This window comes from Neoarius graeffei, chromosome 2 (assembly GCF_027579695.1).
Source record: "Neoarius graeffei isolate fNeoGra1 chromosome 2, fNeoGra1.pri, whole genome shotgun sequence".
Lineage (NCBI taxonomy): Eukaryota > Metazoa > Chordata > Actinopteri > Siluriformes > Ariidae > Neoarius > Neoarius graeffei.
This window is the reverse complement of record NC_083570.1, coordinates 13,923,847-13,939,092: the sequence shown is the minus strand read 5'-3', so window position 1 is coordinate 13,939,092 and position 15,246 is coordinate 13,923,847. Positions and strand designations below refer to the sequence as shown.

The 15,246-nt window shown below is 42.1% G+C and overlaps 1 protein-coding gene across 1 annotated transcript; it reads right to left on the bottom strand.

The window, feature by feature from the left end:
- Positions 1 to 330: 330 nt before the first annotated feature.
- Positions 331 to 4,054, bottom strand: LOC132881423 (tripartite motif-containing protein 16-like). The gene is made up of 6 exons (XM_060913876.1): positions 3,378 to 4,054; positions 2,296 to 2,391; positions 1,894 to 2,127; positions 1,629 to 1,788; positions 1,021 to 1,080; positions 331 to 892 (listed from the first exon to the last, which is right to left on the bottom strand). Exons 1-6 carry the CDS (start codon positions 3,966 to 3,968, stop codon positions 363 to 365), a joined length of 1,671 nt encoding a protein of 556 aa, XP_060769859.1. The 5' UTR covers positions 3,969 to 4,054; the 3' UTR covers positions 331 to 362.
- Between the last annotated feature and the right edge of the window lie 11,192 nt (positions 4,055 to 15,246).

Genomic DNA, 15,246 nt, shown 5'->3' with positions numbered 1-15,246 from the left:
AAACTTGTTGTGGGTAACCATAGCAACCAAGCTCGAGCTCGCAACCTGTGCAGTCTGCGCAGTTGCAACTACATCTGTACTGCTGTGCACCTCAATAAACCAAATGGTAATTAGTCTTTTGATTTTTCCGTGAGGTTTGCCTTATGCAAAGAAAGACAGCATAGACGTTTTTTCCTCCCTATAAGTGGGGAGGACCGAACGAGGTGAATTTAAATCTGGGTGGGACAAATCCCCGTCCCCCCCTCTATCTGCGCCCGTGTCTAAAAGACTTTCCTCATGTTCCATCTTTATTGGACTTAAACTCTCTATATAAAAGTAAAGCTGTTCATCTTAATTTTAAAAATGTCAAATCATTTAATATTTTATTTTGGATCACACAATCTCACAGCTGATCCATAAGGAGGTAAATTGAACCCAGCGTATAGAGGCTGAGTAAATGTGGTGTGGACTCTGTGGAGGAGCTTCATCGTGTCAGAGACGCTGTAGAAGGACAGAGTTCCTGCACTGTGATCCACATACACTCCTATTCTGGAGGGGGATGGAACTCTGAGATCAGTCTGAATGCTGTTGTGATAGAAAGAGAGAGAAGAAGAACACCGCAGACTCCAGGACTGATTGTTGAATCCAAACACACACTCATTACCCGGTCCTTTCCTTCTGATGTCTTTATATGAGACTGATATGAACACACATCCCTTACTGCTCCACTCCACCTCCCAGTAACAGCGTCCACACACTCTCTCCTTACACAACACCTGACTGTAGGAGTCAAATCTCTCTGGATGATCAGAGTGCGGCTGATTTCTCTCACTGTACGTCACCACTCTGTTCTTCTCAGACAGAATGAGGTGATAATTTACTGTGTTGGGATCCAGAGTCAGATCACAGAAATCTAAACACATGAGAAATGTGAACATGTTAGATATTAATCACAGCATAGATTTATGTGGGGAGTGAGACACTGTGTGTGTGTGTGTGTGTGTGTGTGTGTGTGTGTGTGTGTGTGTGTTTTACACGTACAGTGCAGAAAATCTTCTCTGCTCTTTGGTTCTGAGGGTAAAATCATCTGAACTGCTGCAGCTGTGGAGACACAGAAACACAATGGAGATGAAAAATCAGGTTCTGTAAAAGACGGAAACAGTTTAAAGTGATACAATTTGTGTCTGATGTTTAATCAGCGTTTTATTTTAGAAAACACATTCTCTAGGTGTGGGATTTAAATGAGATTTTTGAACGACGGAGAACTAAACTTTATTAATAAGATGAGCACGAGCAGAGAGCTGCTTTGGAACTAATGACTACAGAATAAATGTTATTCATATGACTTATGAACTCTCTCTCTCTCTCTCTCTCTCTCTCTTTGGAGGAATGTGTGAATAAATGTGTGTGTGTCCTCTATACTTTATTAATAGTACAATCACTGAAAACAAAACAGAAGCTTTGACACTATTAAGACCTGAATAAAAAGTGTAAGTGTATAAAATCATCTTTCCCGTCGAGAGCAGCAATAACAGGAAGTTCACGTCATCATCTGAAATCATTTCTGTGTGTTTTTGGGGAAATCTGATGTCTCTCTTTACTGTGCTGCAGAGAAAGTAAAGATTTCCCAGCAGGACGATTTCTCTCACCATGTTCAGGGATTTTGATGAATTCCTCCTGGCAGAATTCCTCGAGTCTCTTTTTCAGATCAGAGAGAGATTTCCTCACTCCATCAAATGAGAGATGTTGATTGACAGTGATGCTGGGTGAGTCCTCACGTCCAGAAGAGACACAGAGAGACTGGAAACTCTACAGAGAGAAAGAAAAAACATCATGGAGGAGGAGAAAGGTGGAGAAATATTCATGGGATTATACAGACTGGTGTGTGTGTGTGTGTGTGTGTGTGTGTGTTACCTGGAGGAAATGGATGTGATCGTGTGTGTGTGAAAGCTGCTCCAGCTCAGTGACTCTCCTCTGAAGATCAGCAATCTCCTGCTCCAGTTGCTCCAGGAGTCGTTCAGCTCGACTCAGTTCAGCCTTCTCCTGATCTCTGATCAGCTCCGTCACCTCCCAGCGCTTTTTCTCCATGGAGCTGCTCAGCTCAGTAAAGATCCTCTCACTGTCCTCCACTGCTGTCTGTGCACTGAGCTGTTAGGACACACACACACACACACACACACACACACACACACACACACACACACACACAAGATTTAAAGCTCATCTATCATTCCCTCTCTTACTGGGACTGTAAATGACTCGTTGTCCATGTTGTGTGTGTTTCTAGGAGCAGCTCTGTCTCTGCTCACTGCTCACCTTTATAGTGTTCACAGCCTGTTTCAGCTCCTGCACCTTCTTCTGCTTCTCCTGGATTCTCTGCTGGGATTTCATCTGCTCCTCCTTTAACTCACTCTGTGAACATTTAGCTGTTTAGATGTTTGTTATTTTTCCTCCACTTCCTCCTGCATCTGCTCCTTCTATATACATGAGCTCACACCCACACGGCTAATGTTGTTCTAATTGACAGAGGAGAGATCTGGCCCGGGGCGGCACGGTGGTGTAGTGGTTAGCGCTGTTGCCTCACAGCAAGAAGGTCCGGGTTCGAGCCCCGTGGTCGGCGAGGGCCTTTCTGTGTGGAGTTTGCATATTCTCCCCGTGTCCGCGTGGGTTTCCTCCGGGTGCTCCGGTTTCCCCCACAGTCCAAAGACATGCAGGTTAGGTTAACTGGTGACTCTAAATTGACTGTAGGTGTGAATGTGAGTGTGAATGGTTGTCTGTGTCTATGTGTCAGCCCTGTGATGACCTGGCGACTTGTCCAGGGTGTACCCCGCCTTTCGCCCGTCGTCATCTGGGATAGGCTCCAGCTTGCCTGCGACCCTGTAGAACAGGATAAAGCGGCTAGAGATAATGAGATGAGATGAGATCTGGCCCAGTTATGCTGGCATAGAGCATCGATGGGATTTAAACTGGAAGGTGAATGTTTTTTGCTGCATCATTCAGGAGGTTTAAGTATGAATGAATTTATCACATTTTACACAGCAGTGTCTCGAGCTGTTCTGTACAGCGAGTGTGTACTGTGTGTGTGTGTGTGTGTGTGTGTGTGTGTGTGTGTGTTTAATAGTTGTGACTTGTGTGCACATGCTAAAGCTGCAAAAGTCTGTATGATGGTGCCACACCCAAGATTTGCCCTCTGAGCAACAATACATTAAACATTCTCTTAATGATGTCATATTCCACTTTAATGATCTTTTAGTACATTGACAAATCTTTCTGATGAACACACAAATGTAAAATTTTTAAACGTTTGATTAATTTGTAACCAGGTTAAAACAGCTGATTGTAGACACGAGAAAAATTAGGATTAATTGGTTCGAAAAATGTCTCTAAAACATTCTCACCTGTTTTTCAGTTCTTTCCGCTGCAGCTGCGACTGTGTCATGACCTCTGTGTTCATGCATCGTACAGAGATAACAGATGAAGCTTTGGTCAGTACGACAGTAGATCTTCAACACTTCATCATGCTGAGAGCAGATCTTCTCTTGTAGATTTCCAGAAGCTTCGACTAACTTGTGCTTTTTCAAAGCAGGAATTTCAAGATGAGGTTTTAAGTGAGTTTTACAAAGGGAAGCCACACACATCAGACAGGACCTGACGGCTTTGTGTTTTCTCTCGGTGCAGAAATCACACTCCACATCTCCAGGTCCAGCGTAACAGTGAGCAGGAGAAGCAGCTTGGACTTCAGTCTTCTTCATTTTCTCCACCACTTCAGACAGCATGTTGTTTCTGCGTAGAACAGGCCTTGGTGTGAAAGTGTCTCCGCACTGAGGACAGCGATAAACTCCGCTCTTATCATCCTGATCCCAGCAGTCATTAATACACACCTTACAGAAACTGTGACCACAGTGGATCGTCACTGGATCCTTCAGTAGATCCAGACAAACTGAACAGAGGAACTGGTCCTGATCTACTGAAATACTGGCCTCGGCCATTTTCCTGAACTCACACACAGAGAGAGAGCGAGAGAATCTCTAAGTTTCTTTTCCTCTGAAATGCGAAGTCATTTCCTTGTTTTCTGTGTCAGTGAGAGAGAGAGAGAGAGAGAGAGGGAGGAGGAGGAGGAGCACAAAGACAGAGGTCATGAACGTTCCTCTGTTAACCATTTCTTGGACACAGTTTTTTTCTGAGGAAAAATAAAATCCTCCAAACTGCACAATATAACATTCTAAGCTGTGTATATATGTGTACACTTGTACACTACTCTCTGCAAAACTCACAAATATTTTCCAAGCCATCTATTAACAATCAAACTAAATGACCTGGATATAAAAGTACATCCTCAATTACATCCATTTTTTATTTGATCCATTTTCAAAAATTTACAATTGCAGCTTTTGTAATAAAGTACATAAAGTAAAATTCACAAAATGTGTTTAATGTGATGACAGCTACAGCACTGTGAAGAAGTCTCATACATGTACTAACCCCATTTCCAGAAAAATTGGGATATTTTCCAAAATGCAATAAAAACAAAAATCTTGAATTTATTAATTTACATAAACCTTCACTTCACTGACAAAAGTACAAAGTAAATATTTTTACTGACAAATAGTTTTACTGACAAACTTAATTATATTTTGTAACTATAAACAAAGTTAGAATTTGATGGCTGAAACACACTCAATAAAAGTTGGGACAGAGGCTTTATTACCGCTGTGTTACATCACCTTTACTTTTAATGACACTTTTTTATCATATGGGATCTGAGGACACTAATTGTTGCAGTTTTGCAATTGGAATTATTGTCCATTCTTGCTTGATACAAGACTTCAGCTGCTCAACAGTCCGTGGTTACTGTTGTCTGATTCTCCTCTTCATGATGCGCCATACATTCTCAATCGGAGTCAGATCTGGACTGGCAGCAGGCCAGTTAAGCACACGCACGCTGTGTCTCCGAAGCCATGCTGTTGTAGCCCGTGCAGAATGAGGCCTGGCATATAAGCATGGACTTCCTGAGAAAAGACATCGCCTTGATGAACATGTGTCTCTAAAATCCCATTATATGCCCCAATATATCAATGGTACCTTCACACACATGCAACTCACCCATGCGGTGGGCACTTATGCCCCCCCCCCAAACCATCACAGATGCTAGCTTTGCACCTTTCTCTGATAACAAACTGAATGGTCGTGTTCACCTTTGGCACTGAGAACTCGACAGAAAACAAGCTGAAATGTGGACTCATCTGACCACAGGACATGTTTCTGCTGTCTTTCAGTCCATCTGATATGAGTTCCGGCCCAGAGACAATCAGCAGTGTTTCTGTATAGAATTGATGATTGGCTTCCTCCTTGAGTAATACAGTTTCAAGTTGCATTTCTGGATACGACGGCAGACTGTGTTAAGTGATAATGGTTTTCCGAAGTACTCCCAAACCCATGTGGCTATATTTGTCACATCAGCATGACGGTTCCTCAGGCAGGTGTAGCCCAGGCTGTAAAGTGACAATTTTGTTAAGACTATCCCCTTAAAATAATCCATTTTATTTGTGAAAAAAAAAAATTCATTGAAAGTCATTGAGCAGTCATTAAAATTCTAAAAGCAATTCATTTTATTTTGAAATAAATAGATGCTTTACAAATAATTCATTGACATTGATTATATGCACTAAAAACTATTGAAAAGTGTTTAAAATGGAGAAAAGGAGAAATAGAGAGGGAAAAAAAGAGTTGCTGCAGAAGGCTATGTAGAACGAGCTTCCCAAATAGCCAATTAGTGCACCTCGTGCGTCCCAGGTGATCAACCTCGTAGGTTACGTCCGGTCGTCGCTTCCTGTTTTGCGGTCATGTTTACGGTTGCTGCCTCGTGCGCTGTCTGATCCAAACACAGATAAAACCTGTTTTCATCCACGGGGTATGACCTGAAAATAATGTTTTAAACTGAGTTGGAATAATTCTTTATGATGTTAAACACTGGTTGACCGGTATATTGTTAATATTTAAACTTTATTGAGCAGTGTGAGACCGGATGATTTCTGTCGACCGGGCGAGGGTAATTGCTGGAACGCTCGTTCCTAAATTGATCTCTCAGTGAGTGAAAGAAAAAAAACACTCTTTAACTTGTTTGGTTGATTGCAAAGCATCTGAAAGTTGTTAATCGGTGCAGCTGTGATGCTAATGGGCCATTGACCTGAACTTAGCAACTTAGCTTGTTGGTGTCACATCTAAATAATCATTTCAGTGTTGTTTATTGTTATTTACTAAGGCTACATCCACACGACAACGAGATTTTTTTTTTAAATATCGCGTCCACATGGGCAATGGATCACTAAAATTTCAGGTACATATGGCAACGCAACGCTTGCTGAAAACAATGCAATACACATGCCACACCTCTAGGTGCGCTGTAAGACGGTCCCATCTGAGACACCAGAACAATAGAAGGGGTTTACGCATGTGCATAAACCCCTTCTTTTATAGCATCAGCCACATAAAGTTTTGATTATTAATCAGTAGCGTAAAATAGTATCTATTGTCTAATACACTTATTTGTATTTCATATTAAAACGTCTATGTAAATTAATACATAGAAAGCCTGGCCAGGCGCTGAACGTTCTTCTGCCTTCACTTTAAGAGAAATTCAGGGCGAGCATGAGCCTAGCTTCTTCTGTGTCACTCACCCTTTCACTGTCACACGCACTCACCTTCTGCTCGTTTTTTGAATGGAGACGCGGAAAGAGGAATGAATGGGGGTAGATGGAGAGAGAGAGGAATGAATGGGGATAGATGGAAGCCGCCAACATTCTGATATCCTCCAGAATTCTTTAATGGTCCGGAATAAATTGAATGCTACACGTTGATGGATTACTTTGTTCTTCTACACCCTTTTTGAGGAATGTATTGTCAGACTTAAACCAACATCTGAAGAGGTGAGATCGCTCCTTTTTTCCCTTTTTTTTTGTTGACAACTCGCATCGAGTTCGTTACACTTCTACCCGGCGTGAAGCACTCATAGTCATGTGGTTATGATGTCATCGTAAACAAATCCGTTCTACTCATCCAGACGACTTCGCAACGGCGCCGTTGCCAGATTTTTCCACTCTGGAACCCGTTCTCAAAAGATTTCGTTTTGGGGCACCCAAAACGCCGGTGCCGTGTGGACGCCAGGCCGAAACGATAAACAATTTTATCAGATTCACCTGAATCCGTTGCCGTGTGGACAGGGCCTGAGGGATATTTTTCTAAGCTGTTGTTCATTGCATATGTTGAAAAAAAAATAAGATATTGGTGAGACTGCTTGATGGGTTGTTTTATAATCAGGGTACAAAGTTTGTGTCACAGGGGTCCAAAATTCAAATTGATTCAAATTGGTTCTTGTACCAGTTTTTAAGTGAAGGACAAGTTAAAGAACAGATTTCAGGTAATTTTTTGACATGTGTGTATGGTAGTTTTGTGTAATCTGTTATAAGATAAAGAAGATTAAGTGTAGCTTTAAGCAGGGCTGGGAGAAACAAATGAAGTGATTCTCGGAAAGGACATTTTTTTGACAATTCAGAATCCACTACTTCCATAGTGCTTTTAAATATAAGGCTGTAAGCTTTGTGTTATTTGTTTCTAATATGTATGTCCCAATATCTTGACCACGTTTTAGGATGAAAATAATCATTTTAGATATGTTATTTTATATTGAAAAATTAGCTGTCTCGGAGAGGACTTTTTTTGACATAATTACATACTAATTTGATCAAAATAGTCTGAAAACTTACTGGCATTCAACATTAAAACTTAACTATGTTTCCAATGATATGGAACCAAATATTTGTTTTATGGTATAAAGAATGATTTAAGTGCATCCCTTTTGGAGCTACCTGTGGTCAAAAAAGCACTTTTTCTAAATGACACGAGTAATTTTGCTAAATATGACATATATTGCCATACATTCACCAAAAATAACGTTATCACCAAATTTTTTTGCATGGTAAATAGAGCTATCACAGGGCTACAATAAACAACCAAGTTTATTTAGTCAAGCCTTTTGATATTGAAGATAAGTGTTAAATGTGTTTTTTTTTAGCTTGCGTACCCTGATTGTAAAACAACCCTGATGTGTGTGCTTGTGGTACTTAAAGAGGTAAATATTTAGTGCAGTTTCTCATTGTTACCGGTGCAAGGAAAGACAGTTAAGCACGTTAGGCCTTAATGCCTCTAGCTACCATGGGGTTTCTGAATTTAATGCAGTTTTCTACCAAATTAAAGGGTACTATACAATATATTTTTTTTAATTTTGAAAAATATTTTCTTTGTTACTAATGTAACTAAAACTATTTCAGCTCTTGAAACAGTTATTAATGTAACTACAGTACTTGAATATAATTAAAAAAAGCACTTTGAATGTATTTATAGTTTCGCAACTACAAATTAATACTTGAACTCTTGAACTAAAGACAGATTTGATTTTTGTTGTACAACTAAACCTTTTGAGAGCATGATTTAAACCGGTTAATGCAAATGAGTATTATTGATTGGTGATAATCAACATGCTATTTGGATCTGCTTTCACCTCTCTGTAGGTCAGGTTTTTCTCTGTGACTTCATTTGATGAGGTCCCAGCCACGGTCCACCGTCTATCAGGGCGTTTCCAGCTGGGTTCGTGTGAGGTTTCCAGAGATCCAGAGAGATTGTTTCTAGAGTCCATGAGCCATAGATTCCCAGTGTGAGCTGGGTGGCGAGCCACATCGAAACCACCGATATTGAACTGAGAGTGTTGAAGGATTCCTTCATTCCCCCTTCCTCACGGACTGTGTGGTAGGACAGAATACACATACACTGATACACTTGACACGGATCTGAAGAAAAAGGGCCCCAACGCTAACTTTGGGACAGAGGGTTTTATTTTGCCGGCTTTATTATTTTAGTTGTTATTTTTCATTGAATGCCTTGCAACAAACTTGTATTTTCATTGTGTTATTGGTTATTAATAACAAGTGGCCACACACAAAAAAAACCTCAAACCACTGTTGCCTGTGTCTTTTGATTACTCAACAACAAAGGCTCTCACAAGCTCATAGTCTTCTATTACTGGTCCATCTATTAACATTTACTATTACTTACCTGTGCTCTGTTATTACATCATAACAAGGGGTACACTAACATCATAACCAACAGTCCAACTGATTAACTCAGAGGCAGGTGCACTTTTTTGTGAGCAGACAGAAGCACCTGAATCACTCTCACAATCATCTGCAAGACTCGGACTCTTTCCCCTTCCTGATTTTTTTTTTTTTTTGCAGGTTTCTGTTTAAGACTCATCTTTCTCTCAGGTTTCTTAAAAGGAGCCTGATCAGTATCTAGTTCCTCTTGACTCATTGGCATTTCAGCCTGCGATTTAATCGCTTCTTTGTTTTCAGTCTCATCTAACATGTTACTAGTATCGTTTTTTTTCCACAATCGTATTCTCAGAAGGTTTGCTAACATTTTCACTCAAATTATCACTACTATCCTGAGCCCCAACATTCCGCTCCTCTCCCTCCGCTCGTAACGGAGCCGGTGCAACTATGGGCCACCTCGCTCAGCAGCAGAGGGTTGCGCTTCTGCACCGGGTTCCTCAGCACCAGCGCTGGTTTCTGAATCGCGGTTAACATCAGTGTATCCGCTTGACGCACTTGCTACCTGTTCTGGACAAGTTCGAACAGCATGTCCTGTCTTCCCACAACCAAAACAGCGCATAGATTCAGTGGACACAAACACAGTACAGGTAGTCGTCGACTTACGACCGATCGACTTTACGACCGTCTGGTTATGACTGGCAAGTGTTTCCCAGCTGAGCAAGCTGAGCGTACGACAGTTTCTGCCCCAGCTCCTGGCAGTGCCTCTCGCCGCGTACAACGGTTTCCGCCCCAGCTCCAGGCACATGCGCAGTCTCTCTCGCGCTCCCTCGCGCACTCCATCATACAGTTTCCGCCCCAGCTCCTGGTTTATGAAACTAGCAAATCCTCCCACCAGCCCGAGCGCTGCAACAGCTGATGATGACGTAGACGACCCACAGCCAAGCACCAGTGATGCCAGCGGTCACTAAATTTTGTATCTTGCTATGTTTTACATTTGTATTTTGGTACGTTTCAAACTAAAATGTTTTCTATTTTTCACACCTGTATTTTGTATTTTTTGTTTTGCACATATTAAACGAATTGTACTGTACGCAGTGTAGTATGCAGTGTTTGACTTAAACCAAATAATGAGCCAAGGTAATGAAATACCTTTCATTACCTGAGTTTCTCTCCGTGCTTCCACGGAAGGTGGTCGCATTCTGCTCTCCCTCTCCCTCCTTTTTTTCCCTGCTTGTGCTTCTGTGTTTTGTCTCGTCTGCTGTACTTTTTGAAGAGACTCTTCCTGCATTACTTTCTAAACTAAAAAGCATGGAATTGATAAACTGGTCTCCTAACAAAATTGACACAGTTTTGGGTTCGGGGGAACCTGTTTGTCCTGCCGGAACGTTTGCGGCTGGTTACACGATGGACGCGTGGGAGCGGTGGCAGATCGTGTGCCTGGCGATTCTTTCTGTGGAGGACATTGAAGATATCTACCTCTTCGGACCCATGATTACAGGACTTTTGCTGATTGGATTAGGCATTGCCCTGGTATATCAAGGAAATCAGACAACGGTGACAGCTGTTCAAAGCCCCACAAAGCTGCCCGATATTGGAATGGTGGGCAAAGCTGTTGGCGCTCGGACTGTGGACATTCAGAACTTTAACCACAAAATGGTTGTTATCTCGGAGCAGCTTTCAGCTTTGCAAGGAATACGTTTTTCGGAGATCAATTTGAATTTGAATAGAATGGACAGATATGGACAAGTGGTGAGGACGTGCAAAGACTGCGTCTGGAAAGACCAAACAATTCATATCTTATCGACATTTGGCGCCCTGAGACAGCACCGGCCTTGTTTTAGGCCGTTGCTGAGAAAACATTTCCCCCTGAAGGTCAATGCCGGGAGACGCTCTCATTCCTCGCATTCCTCTCTAACTCTCCGCGGTCACCATTTTTACCCCCAGTGTGACAAGCGGGTGCGTGACCAGCGCCTTCATGGCTGCAGGAGCGGACGGCTGCTTGCTTGCGCTGGATTACCTCCTCCCCCCCCCCCCCCCCACACCCCTTACTCCCCCCCTCATGTCCCGTGTTTAAAGTGTACCTGTGTTGTAGTTGTACTTATGCAAAGGTTTTTTTAAATGTTCCCACACTGTACTCCTGACAGGAGCATAGTGTACGAGGTGTTCTTTTTTTCCTTATCTCTCCTCATGTTGTGTTTCCTTTTTATCTTTATCCCTGTCTTCCTGTCCTGTCTACCCTATGTCAATTGTATGTTGTATATGTACGGACAGGTTGACGGCTAATTTCGCTGGTACATGTGACTAGTGACAATAAAGGGCATCATCATCGTAAGAAAATGTTGATAAAATAAGACTTTAAAATGCTTACAATATCATTGCACATCACAATATACTTACATTCATTTAACATAGGCCGACTTACGGCCAGATCAGTTTACGACCGGTCAGTCGTAACCAAACGCAGTCGTAAGTCGACGACTACCTGTATAATCAAAGTCATCAACTTTAAACTTCAAAACAAGATCCGATTCCATATTACAATTATTCAAAATCATGTATGTATATCGTCTAAACGACGCAACATGTGTCACAAGTGCTGATTTGGTTCCAATAAGTATTTTCTTAACTGGAGATACCAATTTTCCATACCGACCCAACTCTCTGACCAACATTTCATCCTTAAGGAAAGGCGGCACATTTGATATCATTCTTCTCCTGGCAGGTGTGGAGAGAGGGAGCACGGCGGTAAACAACCCATTCAGAGTCAAGCCTTTTTGAACTACCTCATTCGCCTTAGCTGCAGAGCTCAGAAAAAGAACAATGGCATTATTCATTTTAGACGCAGCAAGCACCTTTTCATGTCCAACAATGTTTCCTACCGCTACACTGCACTCATCCACTCTGATTGGCGACACCACTTTAATTCCGTGAGTGCTTCAAACACTTCCGGGCCTGGAGTCGCCATGCTTCCCAGTTTTAACACTGGTTATTGGCGACTCACAAAGTACAGAAGCGCAAAACAAGGAAATTCTTTCTTTACACACAGTTTAACCAACACACACACAATTAGAAGAAAGATAGAAGAGAGAAAATACTCTTTCAAGCCACAGTGGGCACAACTCACGCTCACACACACTCCTTCCACTCACTCCCAGCATGCACTCCGACAGAGAGAGAGAGTCTCTGAGTTTCGTTTTCTCTGAAACGTGAAGTCATTTCCTCTTTGTGTGTGTGTGTGTGAGAGAGAGAGAGAGAGGAGGAGGAGCACAAAGACAGAGTTCATGAATGCTCCTCTGTTAACCATTTCTTGGACACAGTTTTTCTGAGGCAAAATGAAAACCTCCAGACTGAACAATATAAGATTCTATCCTGTGTGTGTACGTGTACACTTGTACTCTACTCTCTGCAAAACTCACATTTTCCAAGGCATCTATTAACAATCAGAATAACTGACCTTGATACTAAAAGTTCATCCTTAATTACATCCATTTTTTATTTGATCCATCTCCATCATTCATGATGCCAGCTCTTGTAATAAAGTACAAAAAATAAAATTCACAATATTTTTGAAATGTGATGACAGCTACAGCACTGTGAAGAAGTCTTGTCTTCTGTACTTGGAAGGAAGGATGCGAAGATCAAACATTTGTATACTGAATGTGGCAGAGGAGCTCGGCTTAAGCTCTCCAGTCTCTGATTCAAAGTTGCTTAGAGAGACTCTGAAAATGGATAAAGAAGCGCTGATTGACAGATCTCACCGAGCTCTCCAACCAAAGAGATCAGATGGGAAACCCCGAGCCATAATAGCAAAGCTGCATTATTATCAAGACTGCGTCGAAGTCCTCCGCCGGACCAGGGAGGCTGGTCCACTGCAGTACAATGGATCCTCCATCTTCCCTGACTATCCACTGAGTGTCGCCCATGCGAGATCGGCATTTAATGATGTCCAGAAACTGCTTCGAGGACAGGACGGCATCCGTTATGGAATACTTCATCCAGCCCGGCTCCGGATTACATACAACGGGACTGAGAGACAGTTTCATGACGTGACCGAAGCTATGGCTTATGTGAAGGCAAACATCCTCTAAAGACGGTTCTGTCTCACTGTGCTATGGAAGAGACTTACCATAATACTCACGGCATACTTTGCGAACTGTTTTCCCCGCCTTTTCTTTTTATTTTCTCCATGACCTTCATTTGGTGAGTAAGTTTATGGTGAAAGCGGAACAGTGTAAGGTAAGGATTGTGCTCGGGAGACTAGTGTAAACAGGATCACTTGCTATTGCTGATCACCACAGTTTAGAATCTAATTTGCTGTATTAGTCATTCACACATTCGGTCATCTCTGTTTCACAATTATATTTAAGAATATTGAATGACCAAGAAATGTCTATTGTTTAAAGGGCGCCACCTTTTTATTTTTTTCATCGTTTAAATTACTTGTTACATTTAGACAAGAGCAGAGCAACCTGCGAGACTAGCGTTTCCTCTCACAAGCACGTCATGTGTGGATTTTTTTGGGAGGGGTTTCGTAGTCACCACATTCCCATTGGTGGCTGGGGATGGGAGAACATTGCACCCAACTCTTATTTTTTGTTTTTTCCCTTTTCTGTTTTGTCCATTAATGTCTTCGTAGAGGAGCTTATCTTTGTATATGTACAACCAATCAAGTCCATCATATATTACGATACCTTTAAATGCATGTCCCCTATAACAGAATATGGTTAGGCCACACCTGAACGTGAATGTGAATAAACCAGGTGGTTGTCAGGTCACCTTTGTGAGTTGGAATGTTAAATCCTTAAACCATCCAGTGAAGCGTAAAAAAGTATTTTCACATTTAAATCAACTTAATGTAGGGATTGCTTTCCTCCAAGAAACCCACCTTAACACGTTCGGTCATTCTTTTTTTTTTTTTTTTTGCTGCTTATTATTGTAAAGCGACCTTGGGTTTTGAGAAAGGCGCTATATAAGTTGAACATATTATTATTAAACTACAAGTACAAAGAAATAGTGTTCATGAAGGCAAAGCTTAGACCAATAGTCATACAAAGAAAAAAAATAATTACACTAAAATAGACATTACATATTGATTTAACACATTTAATTATTGTGCTGGGCGGCACGGTGGTGTAGTGGTTAGCGCTGTCACCTCACAGCAAGAAGGTCCGGGTTCGAGCCCCGTGGCTGGCGAGGGCCTTTCTGTGCAGAGTTTGCATGTTCTCCCCGTGTCCGCGTGGGTTTCCTCCGGGTGCTCCGTTTTCCCCCACAGTCCAAAGACATGCAGGTTAGGTTAACTGGTGACTCTAAATTGACCGTAGGTGTGAATGTGAGTGTGAATGGTTGTCTGTGTCTATGTGTCAGCCCTGTGATGACCTGGCGACTTGTCCAGGGTGTACCCCGCCTCTCGCCCGTAGTCAGCTGGGATAGGCTCCAGCTTGCCTGCGACCCTGTAGAACAGGATAAAGCGGCTAGAGATAATGAGAATGAGATGAGAATTATTGTGCTGGCCCTGTAAGGGAGTGAGGGGATTGTGGACTCGGCCGTGCTGTGTGTCTCTTTAGACTTGCTGATTAGTTCCTTTTCGTGGACAGGGGGCTTGGAGTGAAGCTGTTCCACATTAGCTGAACTGGACAGGGTGCAGGCCAAAGCTCTCCGGCTGTATTGTGGAGCTTTCAGAACAGTTATATACAGCCATATAAAACAGTTATCTGTTCAGACTCTATGTCCTCCCTAACAAGCATCCAGACTGGGAAATCTGCGTGCAGACAGGATCTTTTAGATGAAGTTCACCAGATGATTTTCAGAATAACTCAGCTAAAACTCATTTTACAGTTCACTTGGGTTCCAGCACATACAGGTATTGAGGACAATGAGAAGGTAGACAAGTTGGCAAAAGAAGCACTTAAATCAGAGCGAGTAGAAGTACAGGTTCCACTTAGCAAATCAGAATTTAAAGCAATAATCAAAGAAGGTGTTCTGAAACTTTGGCAAGACAAATGGGATATAAGGGGGAGAAAGGTAGGCATTTATATGGTATTCAACAAGCGGTAACAGTTCAAAAGATCAGCTCATTCACACGACAGGAGGAAACCTGGTTCACCAGGCTAAGAATAGGACACACAGGACTGAACAGCGGTCTATACACAATAGGGAAGCATGA